This window comes from Dermacentor variabilis, chromosome 7, assembly GCF_050947875.1.
Source record: "Dermacentor variabilis isolate Ectoservices chromosome 7, ASM5094787v1, whole genome shotgun sequence".
In the NCBI taxonomy this organism is placed as follows: Eukaryota; Metazoa; Arthropoda; class Arachnida; order Ixodida; family Ixodidae; genus Dermacentor; species Dermacentor variabilis.
The window spans coordinates 48,176,880-48,195,443 of NC_134574.1; the positions used below are offsets into that span (position 1 = coordinate 48,176,880).

Consider the following 18,564-nt stretch of genomic DNA (forward strand, 5'->3'; position numbering starts at 1 on the left):
CGTCGCTCTTCCTAGTCCTTGCTTCGGCGATGTGCGGTGGGCTGCGAGGCGGCCTGAAGCTTACGTCCATTTGTTGAGTGGGGTGTACCATGCTTCACGCACTTGAGGTTGGCGGACGGCGTACTGCTTCAGCGTAACTCGTTTCGGCGTGCGGTCACTGCTGTGGTGCCTCGTACTGTCCAGGAATATGGACGGCCTGTCGGACCTCGGCGCGCGCCATTTCCGCAACGGAAAGCTGTCCCACAGTGAGTGTGGTCATCTGCATCTTCTGCAGTTCCTCCTTGACAACCGCTCTGATGCGTTCTCGCAAGGAGCCAACGTCGTTACCGAGGGTAACGGCAGGGAGCTCCCTTGAAATCATATCGTCGCGGCTGTTTTGCCTTGCCCGTTGTTGAAGGGCCTTTTCCATAGTAGTGGCTTCGTCATGGACCTCCGCAAGTGTCGTTGGCAGATTTCGAATGAGGCCAGCAAAGATTTCCTCTTTCACGGCGCGCATCAGATGGCGCACCTTCTTTGTTTCAGTCATAGAAGGGTCCGCACGTCTGAAAAGCCGATCCATGTCTTCTACGTACGCCGTCACTCGCCTTAAATTCACTCGCCTTAAATTCTTGCTTCCAACGCTAACTCCGCCCTCTCCTTCCTGTCCGCCCTGGCGAAGGCGTTGAGGAACTGCCTACAAAATTCTTTCCATGACGTCAGTGTCGCCTCGTAGTTCTCAAACCATGTTTTCGCGGAATGCTCAAGAGCGAAGTACACGTAGCGTTGCTTACGCTTCTGGTTCCAGTCGTTGAGGCGTATGCTCCGGAGATCTGAACATGACCGTACCCCGCACCTCTACCAGAGATGTCACCCAGCTATTACAACTAAAACAGTTTACCACCAACAGATTGGCAAAAAAACGTCTGCCTTTAGCGGTGGCTGGTCGTTGGAGAGCGCGCGCGCAACCACGAACTTCGTCGTTCTCGCCTTAAGGGTCCTGTGTCATCACGTGCAAACTTATTTCGCGTCAATATTACCAACTGCATTGAAACGTCAATTCATTTGAAGCACTGTCCTTGCTTGGAAGAAACTGTTAGCACTTACTTGAAATCTAAAAATTTCGCTTTCCTGGACCTGTTAAATTCAGGATATCGCTGTTATGCGTCCGGAGAGCAGGTCCGCTAATAAAATGAGAATAGCGACATGAAAGCATAAATTCTGTCCTTCTGTAAAAAAAGCTGCAAAGGAAAATAAAGAAAAGCACACTGTCACCATTCCTATATACTCTGAAGAAGCTACCGCATTCAAATAGATAGCCTGTTTATACTTCATGGTGTGAAAGAACCCCCTTCTCGGCTAAGATATTACACCATAAAGTACAATATGCCACTGTAATTACGGTATGAGACCGAACTCCTTGACGTTTATCTCATCGGTAACCCGAGCAACGGCGTCTAGTTCTGCTCAGATACAGACACTGCAGCACTTGACTCGATGTATTCAACGACTGTTGTTATCGCTCGTCTGCCCGAGTGCTCAGCAGGTGCCTTCGAGCTTTGGAACATTATCAGTATGAGGACACTAGAGTGGGTCGCCCTATTTCGTGTTGGTTCGTCGGTGCTCACTTAATAAAGTGAGGCGGTGCGCTTCTAAAAGCGAGTTTCATCATAAAGACACGGTGGAAGGAAACATTTCTTCCATTTAACGCGCAATGAAACAACTTTAAATGTGTGTTCATTTAGACTGCTACTACTTAGCTGGGGAATAATTAGAGCATATTTTTGTTTCTAACGCACTGCTTGTATCTGAGCTACTATGTCTTACCTTGCGACCACACTGCTTGCCTCTAAACACGAGAAAAATGTTGAAAATGCATTGTTACATTGCATTGTTGAAAATGCTCTGTTACTAAGGGCTGCGTTTAGTAGGCACTCTACACTATCGCTACTTCATGTATTTATGAATTGTTGCGCATATAGTAAATAACGTTTAGGATTGGAGTGCAGGTCGGAAAATGAAACTTTGTTGCCATATTGCGGTGTTAACAATAGAATGTTCTCGCTTTGTGCGAATCAAGTTACGCTGCCGTGATACGGTAATTAGGGCGATATTGGATTGGATTGAATAACTTTATTGAAAGGTCCTGTGAGCTACGGAACGCAAGGTCCCGTAGAGCGGGCTATCCCACGTTGGGACCGGGAGTTGTTACTCCCTGGCCGCATCGTGGGCTCGCTGGACGGCCCAGAGTTGCTCCGCCAGGTCCGTGCTACGTAATGCTTCTTGTAGCTTGGCGGAGTCTTGATCCTTGTTTGCGTGAGTCTGACCACACGGCCAGAGCAAGTGACGTACGTCTAGTGTGCTATGGCAATTTTCGCAATATGATGTTTTGCATAGGTCAGTCATATAGTGATGTTGTCTGTTCTGCGTGGGGTACGTGTTTGTTTGAAGCATTCTGAACGTGAGGGCTTGAGGCCTGGTTAGCTTATTGTGAGGTGTGCTGTATATTTTGCGGTCTGATAAAAGTGATAAAAGTCTAGATTGCTAGGGGCGTCCTCGATATCTCCGAAGTGCTTAGCGCGATGTGCGCCAAGCATATATGCACGCGCTACTCGAGTATTTCCACTGCATTAGCGCAACCAGGGCACCTGATTGCATGAAAGTATGGGAGCGCCAAAACCAATTTCTTTTACTGCAAATCACCCCTCCTCTTCTGAGTAGGTAAAGCAAGATATAAATGACAAAAACAGCCTACGGTTGCTCCCCATCTCTCACTGAGCACTTGGATTTGGCGAATATTGATCCTAATATTTAAATAGCAATAACGATTAATAATAAACACTCCAACGAATTGGGAAATTGTTTTCATTTCAATTTGTTGGTTGGCACCGAATAATTATTTTCCAATTCACGCCGACAATTCGACACGCTCTGAAAGACCAATGCTTGATAGTTTCAATTATTCACCTCTCAAGTGAACGGCGCTATCCCATCAAGCTGTACTAAAATATCGATGTCGAGGTATGTCTATGGTGGTTCTATAAGCTCGTGGCGCTTGCAGAGCTGACCAAACACACCGCGTACCACATAAATAAAAAAGCACTGCATCGCCGGTGCCTGTGCACTTGTCGCCACCCCTGTATGTGTCACAGAAACTCATCCTCCTTTACTGCATTTTTCATTTATTTCATTTTATTTCACTTATTTCACTTTAATCGCATTGCTTGCCACAGGAGTGATAATGGAATGCAATACAAGTAAGCATATGTGCATGTTTCCTGCAGATTCAGCAGCGGTCATGCAATGAACTGTACCTCTGAACTGTACTTCGCAGCCTCACACCCGTAAGTTCACTTTTTGTGGTTCTCTTACCATATATGTTTTTATTCATGCGCTCATTTAATGTTATTGAAGGGTCGTGTATTCCGCAGACAGAGCCTTTTTGGTGACTAAGGATAAATATCTCCGATTGCCTTCACTTATCAGTGAGTGTGCGAGCACTGAGATTGTTCATAAATGCATCTTTACCGGTTTCAAAATACTGTGGCTTAGTCATCGGACACATCTAATGTAGACGGCGGTTATTCGCCCCTAACGCACGAGCCAGCACATAGCACAATGAACATTGCCTTCGTATGGTTGATCCAAGTACAAGTAATTGGCTGGTGTAAGGGTTGGCCCGGCCCGATGCTTCCTTTGGGAAGATTTCTTTCGTCCAACCAAGATATAGGGGAATGAAGCAGGCACGAGGAGGGACGAAGGCACGCCTTTTCTATTGGAGATTATATTCTCGGCAAATGAGAACTGAGCGGGGATTACAGGGGAAATAATTTAAAGGAGTTGCAAGTAGCAAGCAAGATTGAAAATTACAGGACAAAAGTGTATTGCCATGTTCACGACCATGTGCATTCACGGTGCTGGCGGCGATCATCACATGTGAGTACTTGAGATGTTTTCGAATTTCTTCACAACTACTCAGCGTACTTGTTACTTGTTTGAGCTGCTAACTGCATTGATGCTTTAAGTATATAAGGAAGGGAAGGCATGTGGCACATGGCAGTAGGTCATTTGGAGGCCTGTGTATTATTGAAATAGTTGCGCGAACAAACAAGAAATAATGAGCGCAACAAACAACACATTGACCCAAGGAATAAAACTGTAGACCGCAATCAGCCACTGCACAATACATCCAATGAGCTTGTTGAGAACAGAAATTCAGTAAAACGGGGAAAAGAGAAACAACAGCTGTTACAAATGAAACACGATTAGAAGCTTTCATGCCACACGAATGTTCACAGCTAACTGACGTACGAACTATTCCTCTTATATTATGACTAACAATAGGGTCTGACGCACGCGACCAGCCTTGTAACTACTCAAGTTCGCTTTGCGGTATAACTATGCGCATGTTCATTCACCTAACCTACAGCAGTCATACAACGTTTCAAGAGATTGCTGCTGTTTGGCACCCATACCCCTCTTCCAAGCTGGCAACGCGTTTCCTGGCCGTTCTGGTGCGTGAAACAACAATTCTAATTGAGACCTCTACCATTTCAAAAATTTTACTACGTATTATACAGTCACATGTCTCACAATGCTAAGATATCTATTATCTACGTACGCTCCTGCGTACGTGTTTTGGGTTAAGATTATCTTCCAATAAGAGTTAATTTTATTCTTTCTTTTGTTGTTATGCATGGATGCCATATTCGGAGGACAAATATCTCGGGTGACCTTCACTTATAGGAAAGTGTTGAAGCGCTCAGATTGTTTATCAACGCTTTTTCACATCCTTCGCACTACTGTGTGATTTAATGTGTTAACATGAACAATTATCATCCGGAGATTTCTCGCAAGACACAATCACTTAAAAGCTGCAGTGCCTAATATAGGTTTTCGTTTCAGAAACATGATGTTTTAAAATTTGAAATCAATATAGCCTTATCGTGCTATGCTGCAATGGACAGACGCACATTGGGTTCAAAGATGAAGGGTAAAATTGAAATGTTAGAACAATGGGATCTTGTTATCGTAGGGAGTATTTTGAGGTATGATTGCCTTGTTTTAAGCATCTGCGTCCTTGCCAAAATAAATATATATTTGCAGGAGTTATTGCAACACCAGATAAGGACGTTTTCCACTCAGCGACATACTTCGGAATATGAGGGTTAGCACATTATTTAAAATCGATAGGAAGAAAGAATTTTCCATCACGCCTTTTAGAAAGACTTAAAAAGAACGTTGAGATAATATGCACTTATACAAACGGAAAACAAACTTTATATCGCAACATTGCACCCGGCACGTTAATTTCAAAAGGGAGCGGTGACATTCATGCCTTATTAATAAACGTAGAAATTCGCAATTAGAATATCATAATATAACGACCTTTTTCTTTCGTACAATTTATACAAGTGGCAAACTCACGCTGGAAAAAATGTACAGCAAGCCGGTCTAAACATATAGGGGTCCCATATAAAAAGAACTATAGTAACAAAAACCAAATCAACTGATCACATTAAACCAAATATTTGCTATTAGAGCCTCTTAAAGAAGTCACCAGTGTCTTACTATTATTAGAGAACAGTCCAGTGTCGTTATTTTTATATAAATAAGTACTGAATAAATAAGGAACATTTTAACTACTGCTTTTACGGAAGCGATGTAAATGTAAAATTTACAGATAAGATTTAAAAAATCCCTTGCAGCTGTTAGCGATGCACACTACTATTTGGGGAGCTCAACTATCATTATTGCGGTAACTGTTTTACTTCAAATTTATTATCTAATTGCCGCAATATTCTACATCATTCTTTGTATGCTAGAACTTTTGAGTAGGGTATGGTTCAGTAAAGGTAATCTTTATCATTTACCGTAAATGTTGATTACTTAATCTTTCATTCTGGTTTTTCTTCAACTTGCTCTTTATGTCGGGAAGATCCGGGGCAAAGCCTATGGAGAAGAAACAAAATGAAAACACAATTGCGAACTCTGCATTGTGCAGACACTTCAGCAATGTCTCCGCAAACGTATCGCCTGTCGCCCAATAGATGTTGTTATCAGGGACGTGGGGCATCACTCTGGCTAATCTTAAAACCCTAGGCGAATGACAATCAGTAACCCTCAGAACGCCCTCAGTAATAGCGGCATTTGGCGACGAGTGCCGACGACATACATTATTTGAAATAAATCGCTGCCCATAAACTTGCTCAGAATAACTCCTCTCGCTTCATTCTTACTACAGTCGCACTGCTAGCATTACAACCATGATAGCCAGCTATTCCCTTCGGTCTCTAGCAGCGTGTCCAAAAATTCGCCGATGGAACCTATTTCATACCGTATACGGCCGTACCGTTCTTTACGACAAATTTATTATATCACCGCAATATATATCTCATCGCATTTATCATCGCCATAAGATGGGTATTCGGTTTTGTAAAACAAAAACATTTTCGGAAGCTTTTCTTCCGCGCAAAGCAACAGACTGCAATCACCTTCCTGCTGAACATGCATCAATGCAATGCTCCCTTTTGTTTTTAACGCCTCATGGACAGTGTTTTAAGGGGTTGTGAAACATTTGTCTTGTCCTACCTATATGACATCTGTCTTTTCAATTCTATTCAGTCTGTATTTTTCTCTTGAACAGAGAAAGAGACAGGACTAAAAGTTCGTAAGCTTCACAGACGTCCGGCCCCCTTTATCAACTTGGCAGTACAGTACACATGTAGAGAATTTCAATTTTTCAGATAAACACTGAAACAAAATAACAAAACACTTTGTAAAATTATATGGTGCATCTTAGAGCGGTGGCCAGCCGTGTGCGTCAAGCCGGGCTGACCGTAAAGGCCGAGACGTGTTATATAGCCAGGGCGACGGTGGACTATCTAGGTCACAACATAGGTCAGGCTTTTTTGGAAGCCTAGAGAGGTTAAAATATCAGCGGTAGCATACTAGCCTCAACCGAAAAGTAAGACGGACATCGGGCATTATTTGGGCTCAGTGAATATATTAATTATTAGATCCGGGAGTTTTGAACTTTGGCAGGCCGCCTGACTGATGCTGTCCGCAACAAAGAGCCGAGAGACGTAATCTATTACGAAAAGAAGCTGCCGTCTTAAGCCTGAAGGCTGTATTTATTAGCCATCCGCTAAAGCCAGCTCCTGATTTTGGCCGAGAATTCGCGGTCCAATGTAATGCGAAAGATGGAGGGCTAGGTGCCCTTCTCTGCCATGTTGATGACGACAGTAACGAACATCCCGTGCTCTATTTGAGATTAATAGTGAGCTCTCGTGAGATGGCATATACATAGCGTCAGAAAAAGCATACATATTCTTGAATTGTGTGGGCCACTCCGAAATTACAATGCTATCTTGGGGGCGATAAATTTAGCGTTGCGTAGAGACGGACTATTGTCCCCTGGCATTGCTGAAAACCGCGACATCAAAGAATAGTCGCCTCCTGAGGTGGAGCTTTATACAGAGCAATATCATTTTGTCCCCAAGTACAACAAGGGCAAATTGAACGGAAACGCAGATGCTCTTTGTGGCTTTTTCTAAGCAGTGCGGGGTTAGTTTTCGCCATTACTGAAAATTCCTATTTGAGTTTTTTTTGTGCGAATGTGGTTGTTTATGCTTAACGTAGCACGTCTTGTTTATCAGCATAAGCGAGTCCAGAGAGTATGGAGCACGTGAATTTCACGAACAGGTATTAAGAAAGATTGCTCGTCCCAGCTCTTTTGACCTGGTTCGTTTAGAGCGGCTGAGTGTTTGCTTACGTGCATATTAGGGTTTCACAAATAACTCGAGTAATCTGGTCGGCGGCATACCCGACAATGTGGCAGTCGAAAGGGAGTTTCTGATGTTCATCTGCAGATGTTCTCTCACCGAGCAGCAGCGGTGACTGCTACGCTCCGTGACTACTGGCGAGGGAGGAAGCTATTATGACTGCAGTAGACAATGTGCTGCTGGCCAGGCGTCAGATTACAATGCGTGAGGCACACTGGGAAGATTATTAGAGACCAGCTCCCACGCGATGCCAGGCGCTGCTATTTTCCCGTAACGAGCTCGCCTCGTCAGAGACGAAGCGCCACAGAGGGAAGAATGTTTTGCCAATCCAGGGGAGGCCCAGATGACGCGAATGGCTCATGAAAGTTTCCCGCAAGAAAGTTGCGCCGAACTGGTACCTGGTGAATTAGGGTTAATTCATCGAACCTGCTGTAAAACCACCACTACATTTGGAGAAGGGAATATGCAATGCTTTATTATTGGTTTGGATGCTACTGAAAAGTAGTTGAGAACTCCGGTTGGGAGTAATAGATCTCCTCCTTCATTTCCACGACAGGCTTCGCAACCGCGGGAACTTGGTGCGGCGGCCGGTACGATATTCCGTCTACAAGAGTGGTATTTGTGCTCCTTGACTGGCTGTCATCCTGGTGGGTTATGGCCTGTATGTAATTTGCTACCTCCACGAGGGAGGGTTGGAACAGATCTCTTGAAATGAAGACGCAAAGAAAACAAGCAGCTATGGGCCATGGAAACGAGGCTCACCCTGGCGCTTGCTGCTAAACAGTTTATTTTCTGTGTTTTTTTATTCAACGATGTCTATAGGCTTTGCTCAACTGCCAGTAAACCTGTTGTTTTTCGATTTCCCAACTTGCGAGCTTCTGATTGCTTCAGCCCGAAGCCTTCGCCATTCTACCATATGGACACGGCTTCGAGAGATAACATTGCGCCGCAACAGCGTAAGCTTTGGGCCACTTGCTTATCTCCCCCCGGCTCAGTGTCATTATATATGTTGTGGAACTTAAACCGACTACTATTCAGCCTTATCAAACCTAATCGGTCGTTAACTTATGCTAGATGGCGAACATTATAAGGGAGGTTTCGTTAGGACAGAGTTCACCGCACTCGAACTCACGATCACTGGTGTTCGTCAAGCTGAAGTTAGCCACAGTTAAGTTGGATATAGCTAATTAATACACTCAAACCCTCGATGTTTGGTGCGAGTCGAACACATGACCTGAGGTGTTAATTAGGGTGAATTAGGGTTAATTCATCAACCTTGCTGTAAAACCACCACTACATTTGGAGAAGGGAATATGCAATGCTTTATTAATTGGTTTGGATGCTTGTTTTGAGTTTGCTCTTCATTGAAACGGATGAAGTTATCTGTATTCCATATGAGGTTTTAATGTATGTATGCACATTTTGCTTCACTTTGCTGATTGCTTGCATCCTCTATACGAGGCTGGTATGAGCAATTTAATTTTTTGCTTGATTACGGGGCTATGAGCCATTGCTCAAGGGGGTATGAGCCAATAATTACTTTGCTTACAGACAAACTTCCCGTTAGGTAGGCACAAGATGCCGACCCATTGTTAAAACCTATGTTATTCTGTGTGTTTTATGGCTGATTTCAATGAATGTGAGCGTTGTTCGCTTCACTTTGCTGACCGCTTATAGCCCATGCTTTACGTGGGTGCGAGCCAACTGATTTTTTTTCCTTGCTTACGGGGGTATGAACCAATGCTTAAGGGAGTATGAGCTGTTCATCCTCCTACTGGACGGAGAACTTTCTCGTTGGGTAGGCATAGAAATGCTTGCCCATAGAATGACTATTGTAGTTCATGTGCTTTGGTTGCTTTCTGCTTTGACTACGCCACATTGCTTTCTGCTTGACTACGCCACGTTGTCTTGCACGGCGCGAATGTAGGCGCGAATCCGCTTAATATACGTTACAATTGGTTTCAAAGTGGCAGCAAAACCATCATGGGAAAGACTTCAAACTTTTGGTAATCCCCTTGGTGGGCCGGGAACCAGTCCGGGAGAGCGCATTGCCTGGTGGGCTCATCACAAACGGTATTGCGGTGAATAAGGTATTTCCCTTATATTGCTAGTGAGCAATGCAATATAGAGGCTTCTTTGTCAATACATGGAAAAATTGTTGCAATCACACCAAACCTTGTCTATAGAGAGGATGTATTATGCACAGCCAAAACAGATTTTTTCTACCAGAGGAAATGAAAATAGAAATAAACAATACCATTGTTGAGGCCCTTTATCTTTCATGTCAACCATGAAAGCAGCAGTTATTATCAGGTCATTATCTCGGCCATCCATGGAGACAATACTTTTTTTTTTCTCTTGGTTGCCACAGGTTCATGTCATCGCACGTGTAGTTTTATCGAAGAGCAAGACCAGGCACCAAAATATTCTATCAGTTGGGGGTGTACTTCAGGAAGGAGACTGCTATAAATCTAGCGCACCTTTTCGCACTTTAGCAGTGGTCGACGAAAAGAATAAAACATTTTCTGTATCACCACGATTCCTCCCACCGTATCGTGATGAAGGCAACGGCCGTGGTTTGTCTTCTAGCCATGATCACTGCACAATGTTCTGCACGCCTGACGGGCGGCTGGACCGAGCACGATCCGTCCAGTGATCCAAAATATCTGAAGCTGGCCCACTTTGCGATATCACAACAAACAACTGGTCTCGCCCATTACCATACAATCTTGAAACTGCTGAAAGTAGAGACACAGGTAAGTGATTTTTTTTTCTTGGAGAAAAATAATTTGATATTGCCGACTTGTTGATGCCCTTTAGCTTTACGTCAACGGGGAACTTCAATTATGCAAATTAGAACCTGCTATCTGGCATGTCATCTTGTTTTGGGGGCACTAAACACAAGGTTGATATTTACACGTTTAGATGTTTATCTTTCTTCGGTGGTCACTTAAGACCGGCTAACACTTATTAAACGTAATAGCTGGGCGCAGGATCCACTTGCATGTATCAGAAGTTTCTCGAATGGTATAGATTGTTCAATCCATTATCTGTTGTCACCAAAGCTTGCGTAATGTGTACGTATGAGCCCCGAGAATTGACTATTACTATCTGGAAAGTACGCGGGCACGAGTGATTACGCTGGAACCTCGCACGAGTCGTGTATAAAAGCCCACATCCTTGATGCGCTGATCACATTTTCGACGATCGCCGACTTTGCTCGCTTTTATCGTTCTGCTCGAGGGTAATATTATCTGTTGCGCACAAGTTCGTCCAATAATGAGTTAAATTTGTAACTCTCAATTTTGACACTGCGTCGTTCTTCACTGTCACTACAACGTGACTACTGTGATTTTGACGCCATGAATCGGAACCGGGCCTTCAGGGTAAAATCCAGACGTCCTAGTCACTAGACCACGCCGGGCTACGCCGAACTATGCCGCAATTTTACCAGATGTCACATAGCAGTGAATTTGAAGAGCGACGCAGGGTCAAAGCATGAAGTTACAAATTTAATTCTTGAGTGGGCGAACTTGTGCCCACTAAAACAAATAACACTCAAGCACAACGTTAGCGGCGAGTAAAGTCGGCGATCGTCGATAATGTGATTAGCGGGTTGAAGGTTCCAGTGTCATTGCGGGTGTCCGCTTGCTTACCAGAAAGTAACATACAATTCGCGTGGCGCACATTGTCGCATTACACAAGGCTTGGTGACAATAGAAAATGGGTAGAACTATCCATAACACTAGAAACTTCCAATACATGGAAATGGGTCCCTGTGCCTGGCAATTGCGTTTAAGATGTGTTAGGCAGTGAAAAGCAGTCAACAAGGAAATATAAACAACTGCAGGTGGCAACACTATTTACGTATGTCTGCTTTTCATTTTCTTGAATATTGTCTGTCATTCTTTAGATTTTCAACGTTGAGCAATTACTCTCTAACTGAGAGGTCATTGCACCTTTATATTACACAAGAAGTTCCTTCTGAAACGCCCATTTTAAGTTATCTCCCTTATTATCTGTCTACTGTCTCTTAGGAAGGATGCGCGACCTATAGTTTCGCGTTTATTTGTTCATGCCATTAAAAGCACCGAAACACTTTGCCTACGAAGCTTTCAAAAAAAGTACTGAACTAACAGTAGACGTCACCTTCAAAAAAATAATAGGCGCATATTATTTGCCATATTTACGGTGTTCATGAACGTCTTGTGAGTGCGAAACCGGAAACCGGCGTATGGATAACAATCACGCCAATTTATGTGTTTTTGAAAAATTGGAACAGTGTAAATATGTGTCACTACAAACAAATGCCATAATGACTTAAAATACGCAGCTCTGGTAACTGTAAGGAACATATGTTTTATTCACCCGCCACAGGTTGTCTCAGGAATCAACTACAAATTGATATTCGAGACTGCTCCATCGAACTGTACGATCGCTGATGGTCCATACTCCAGCGAGCGCTGCAAGCCTACAACTAATCAAGTAAGTATACTTGGCTTTTAGGAGGCTGTGAACACATCTCATATTCGCGTTTCTCTGATTACTTCGGTGATATACCTAAATATTTCACTGCCAGCTGCTTTATGAGTTTCTAGAAATGAAATTTCTTGCTTGAATTCAAATAAATATTGTCTATGCAAAAAATTTGTGCACTTTCACTTTCCTACACATTGGCAGAAATTAAGGCATAGGAATGATACCGTGTGATACGGATTACTTAGGTGGGGTGTAAAAGCAGAAAACCCGGAAACTGTTAACGCGCAAAATCTCTTCTAACTTCTGGTGCTACAAACGGCGCCTCTGCACAGTCATTTGAACTACAGGTGTTGGCTTCAAGAGAAAAAAATGCACAAAGGACGAACCTTGTAATCTGTAATCGACCGCTTGCTGTGCTGTACTACTCGTAAATTCACATGCTTTTCAAAGTCTGCATACTGCTTACCTTGTACAAACGACGTTCTGCCTCCGCACGGCGCTGTTTACGCTGTTCCAGATCCGTGGGAGAGTCCTCCTTCGGGCGACTCACAGAAGAGGACTTGTTTCGCGCTAATTTTAGCTATAATTTCCGCTATGTTGTACTTGCATGGCGCCATTGTGTCTGGGCACCTTATGATTTGACAAATAATAATCTGGCCCTTCCTGCTCACTTCTTCTTTTTCGCTATGTAGTGAGAGTCTGGAATCCGGCAGCTTTGACGCCTTGAGGAAGCCTCTTTAGGTTTAATGGCAATTTGGCCTTACCCAATAGGTTCACGTACTGTGTGAAGCACGCTGCAGATACGATTTTTCATATCCACTGTCATGGCCGTGATTCGTGGAACTGACTCACACTCGCATGCTTAGTTCTAGTACACACACGTATACACCAGAAATTTCGTTGGGAAAGAGCAATTGGTAAGAGCGTAGTATGCGCAATGCATAGGGGTTCGTATCCCATCTGCGGTCAGCTGTTTTTTCATCCACTTTCATTTCACATGTCACTGTTGTAATTCAGTTAAGAATTACAACAACGTCGTTCCTGTCTGTCACGCTTCTCCCATCTATATACAGATTTTAAACAGTCACTCGATGAGGCGTGGAGGAGTGTTGCTGCTGGGGGAGCACCAAAAGAAATGTGCAACAGGCGAAGAAAGCTTCGTTTAATAAGCGAGTGGGCATTAGATGTTACAGTCTTCAATTTCCCTTTTATAGAACTTCCCCTAAGGCACTAAAGAAAAGCAAATAATGAACTTTTAGTAATTAAGTCTATCGAAGGTCACGTCATATATGGCAAGGTACAATCACCTCATCTAAGAATTCTTCTGCGAAAACGCCATGTCCGCTACGCTTATAGCATGTTCTAAAAAAGCTTTATGGTTTAAAAATAACACTCTGTATGTGGCAAAACCTTTACTGAAGAGCTTGTTAATTATTTACTTATATACCCGGGTGGGAAAGCATTTGTAAATGTTACAATAACAGTAAGATTAATGACACAGTAAATAACACGATATTAAACGCACTACAAGTGTTATGAGGGCCTTGAGGGATATATATTTCCCTTTTTCCACGAAGACAGTTTTGTTTATATTTGAAGACTGCAAAAACAGGTGAAATATAAAAACGAAAGACGTTCAGTAGCCACTCGATAAAAGGCAAATCAGTGGCCTCAATGATTACTCGGTCAAATTGCATGTGATGTCGTTAGACAGAGTGTGGGAACTGCCAGGAACCAACGTCGATGGATTGCTGGCAATGTTCTTGGATTATGCTTTTCTAAATATATGTTGTCTTTTTAAGGAATGCAGCCAATTATGCATCGCAATATACCCATGAAGAGCGTATGTGCACGTTTCAAGCTCTGCAACCATTATGCCTAATGACCACCTGAGTAAAGACAGAGCAGGTTTTGGCAACCTGTGATGATGCACCCTAGCCGACGCTCGCAGATACGGCGGCTCGTGATGATTTCTTGTAGTGAAGATAAATAATAATTTCTGCATGTATGCAGCACGACGTTCAATATCATTAAAACAACGAATCGTTTATTTTAACGCATAATGATGCTGAAAAGTGGTTGCAGGCGAGTGTACCAAGCTATGTGTTGTCGATTTCCGAAACATGCTTAATTTTATTATAAAGTCAATGTGGTTACCTTGGTGTGATAAAATCTGTTTGCTCCTTCTCATTCTGTTCTTTATTCTTTCAAGGGAAAGGTTCTAGGTCCAAAATAATATTCACATGCTGCTGTATAAATATTTTATTCCGACCTATAGTCACAGCAAAAGTTTTTGATTTCCTTGGAAAATTCTTCAAAAATGCGTTGACCTTCAATGGCTTAGCACGGACCAGGTTGTTAACCCTTTAGTGCAGTTAGCTAAAACAGCCTGTAAGCCTATTATTCAAAATCAGTTCGAAATTAAACAACGCCGTTAAGCCGTGGCTAAAAATACTAAATGTATTCTTGCCGAGATTAAACGCAGATTTAGCTAGAAACATACTGCAGGATGATATCTGAGCTATTGATGCATTTATGTGCAAGTTCTCTATGGAACCTGTCTCTTCCAAAGATAGCGCTCCGATGTCTATGAATGAAAACTTCATTACATGTACAATTTGTTGCACACGACTGTTCTACGATAGTTATAAAGGGTGTTTTTGGAATATGACCTGTGCGCTGTCTTTGTCATTTCAGGCTTCAGCAGCCTGCACTGCAATCATTTACGAGCGTCCGTGGGAAAACTACAGGGAGGTCACATCCTTCAGGTGCCACAAGTGAAATTTCAATGCCCGCCTGTGAAACACAAGGCCGATTCGATGAAATTCGAATCCATGTAATCAGTTGTGAGAAATGACTTGAATATGAGAGCAAAAATATTTTTCTAGGACCTGATGTGCTTCATTGAGCTGCGCTACAACATTACGTTGTGTGTACGGCCCAACTTCCGATTAAAAAAAATATATGATGTTTTACGTGTCAAAACCCCTTTCTGATTAAGAGGCACGCCGTAGTGGGGGACTCCTGGACATTTCTACAACCTGGGGTTCTTCAACATGCAGCTAAATCTAAGTATACGGGTGTTTCCGTATTTCACGCCCATCTAAATGTGGTTGCCGCGGCAGGGATTTGATCCGGCGAAATTCCCGATCCGATATTCAATCCTGCTAAAACCGTGTCCATCACGCGCTGGAACGTTGCAGGCGCCGAGCACAGTCCGAATGGCATAACCTTGAACTCGTAGAGGCCGTCTGGGGTGATGAAGGCAGTCTTTTCGAAATGCCTTTCGCCGACTTCTATTTGCCAATAGCCAGACTTGAGGTCCATCGACGAGAAGTATTTAGCGTTGCAGAGCCGATCCAATGCGTCGTCTATTTGTGGGAGGGGGTATACGTCCTTCTTCGTGATCTTGTTCAGACGACGATAATCGACGCAGAAACGTAGGGCTCCGTCCTTTTTCTTCACCAAGACTACAGGAGATTCCCACGGGATTTTGGACGGCTGAATGATGTCGTCGCGCAGCATTTCGTCGACTTGGTGCCTTATAGCCTCACGTTCTCGCGTAGAAACACGATAAGGGCTCTGGCGGAGTGGTCGAGCACACTCATCGGTTATTATGCGATGCTTGAACATACATAACATTAACATTTAACACTTAACATTTACATGAATGATCTTGCTTGCTTACCACTAAAATGAAAAATTTATTTATACGCTGATGACACGGCTTTGGTTGTATCAAAGAAACTTTCGAACGAAGCCGCTAGAGTGTTACAGTATGATGTCTGTAAACTACTTCATTGGTTCATTAATAACAAAATGTTCATTAATAAATCGAAGACTAATATGATATGTTTAGAGAGCCCATATAAAGCAGTCGCGCATATTTCCCCTGGTTATCTCCACACCAGTCGCTGCCTTGCATGCTCATGTCCTCCGGTAGCTCTGGTAAATAGCACAAAATATCTGGGGCTACACTACGACGACACATTGTCATGGAATGTCCACATTGAAGAGGTCGCAAAGCGCTTACGTGCTGTGTGCGCTCATTTGTATGCCCTAAAATCTTTCGGTGATGTAAATATTCGTAAAATGGTTTACAAGGCACTTGGGGAATCGATCATAAAGTACGGAATAACAATTTGTGGCTTTGCTCCTTCTAGTAGACTTAAGATAATTAACCGCAACTTAAAAAAATTCCCTAAAGTCTCTTGTACGGCACACTGGGTCACAGGGCGGATCTCTTGCTGAGCATGTACCAGTCAGACATGTTGTTTGTCGAGCAACAAGTTTTGTTCGACGCCGTGTGTAAAAGTTAATTTTCTACTAAATTCAAAAACTTGAACGTGAAATCTCGCAGCTTACGTCAGACAGAAAAATATGTGGTACCTCGTGTGTACACAAACTACGAGAAGAGAACTCGTGCTTTCTACGTGCCGGCTAATTTCAATAAATTGAATGAGAACGATATCGCGGGGACATTTAAACAAATAAAATCACATTTAGGTCATGGGTGATACGTAATGCTCATATTCTTTGAAGTTTCCTTCGGGATTTGAAGCATGCGAACCTGATTGCGAAGTCATCTCTAATGTCAATGTGTATTTTTTTCCCTGTTGAAGCAATAATCTTTTGTTCACTTTTGCAATATCATTTTTTCCTATATTCTTTTTATTCATTTATTTATTTGTACACATATCAGTACTACCAGCTGACTGCTCAGCCTCGCACACAAGCAATGTTGCTTATGCCGGCTGGATCTGTACCATGGCATGACTGGATGTAACAAAGAATATTATTATTATAATGATCATTATTGGCGACTGGCGTTTGTCGAATCCTTGATGACGCCGAAACGCACTCTTTGTATCGTCGAAGTAAGCTTCTCAGCTGTTGTTGCTCAATCATGGGAAGACTTGGATTGGTGTCGAAGTCTGGTTCCGGAACTATGGTCGTCGGGGTACATGCGGCAGAGTCCGAGAGGACAAACGCATTGCTGGTTTTCAGAATTTCCTCGATGTATGCGATCGTCGCGCCCTTGTTGATCTGCTTCAAGTCCTGGCTGAAATTTGTCAGCAACACTTTCGTGTTTTCTCCGTGCAGTCGAGCGATTCCTCTAGCGACGCAAATTTCACGGTCGAGTAGTAGACGTTGGTCGCCTTCGATGAGGCCTTCTACGTCAGCGGGTATTTCGGTGCCGACAGAAATAACAATGCTCGAGCGAGGCGGGATGCTCACTTCATCTTGGAGAACACTCAAGGCGTGGTGACTGCGAAAGCTCTCCGGCTGTATCGCTTGATCTTCCGACAGCGTTATCGATTTTGACTTCAGGTCTATGATTGTGCGGTGTTGGTTCAGGAAGTCCAAGCCGAGAATGACGTCTCGTGAACACTGTTGGAGGATAAGGAAGGTGGCAGGGTAGGGGTGGTCGACGGAATTGCGGCGTTACGGGGCCCTGGCCCGGTCGTGCGGGGGGGGGGGATCTTGACGGCGGGTGACGGCGGCGTAGCTCATCGCTTACGGCTGAGACTGCGGCGGTTCAGGGGCTAGTCCGAGTTGTTGTTGGAGCTGGTCACGTATGGCGTCGGCAATCGAAGCCACTTGAGGCTGTGATGATGGGTACAGCTACTGTAGCTCCTCCCGCACGACCGCTCGCATAGTCTCGCGTAGGTCGTCGGTGGCCAGTGACTGAACTCCGGCGTAATTTGTCGAGTTCGTGCGGTGGTCGAATTGCCGGTCTCGCATCTCGAGTGTCTTCTCTATGCTGGTGGGCTCGCGAAGAAACTCGTCGACGGTCTTCGGTGGGCTTCGTACCATTCCGGCAAAAAGTTCCTGCTTCACACCACGCATGAGTAGGCGGACTTTCTTTTCCTCGGACAATTCCGGGTCGGCGTGGCGGAAGAGGCGGCTCATTTCTTCTGGAAAAATTGCGGTGCTCTTATTTGGTAGTTGCACCCGGGTTTCCAATAGCGCTTGCGCTCGTTCTCGGCGTACGACGCTTGCGAATGTTTGAAGGAAGCCGCTTCGGAACAGCTCCCACGTCGTTAAAGTGGCTTCTCGCTTCTCGAACCACGTCCTGGCTGCGTCTTCCAATGCGAAGAAGACATGTCGCAGTTTGTCGTCGCTGTTCCAGTTTTTAAAAGCAGCGACCCTCTCGTATGTCTCAATCCAGCTTTTCGGGTCCTCGAACGTTCAACCGCGGAACGTCGGACGCTCCCTGGGCTGCTGCAGAACGATGGGGGACACTGGGGCTGCCATTGGGGTTGCCTTGGTCACGATCTTCTTGGTCTTCTCCGGTAGAAGTCCGTGCTCCGGGGGCAGTTGT

General features: G+C 44.1%; 1 protein-coding gene across 1 annotated transcript; it reads left to right on the top strand.

Annotated features, from left to right (window-relative positions):
• Nucleotides 1–10,206: 10,206 nt before the first annotated feature.
• Nucleotides 10,207–15,233, top strand: LOC142589027 (cystatin-1-like). Its single transcript, XM_075700821.1, has 3 exons — nt 10,207–10,516; nt 12,138–12,245; nt 14,937–15,233. The coding sequence occupies exons 1-3, from the start codon at nt 10,319–10,321 to the stop codon at nt 15,018–15,020; spliced, it is 390 nt and encodes a 129-aa protein (XP_075556936.1). The 5' UTR covers nt 10,207–10,318; the 3' UTR covers nt 15,021–15,233.
• Nucleotides 15,234–18,564: the final 3,331 nt, after the last annotated feature.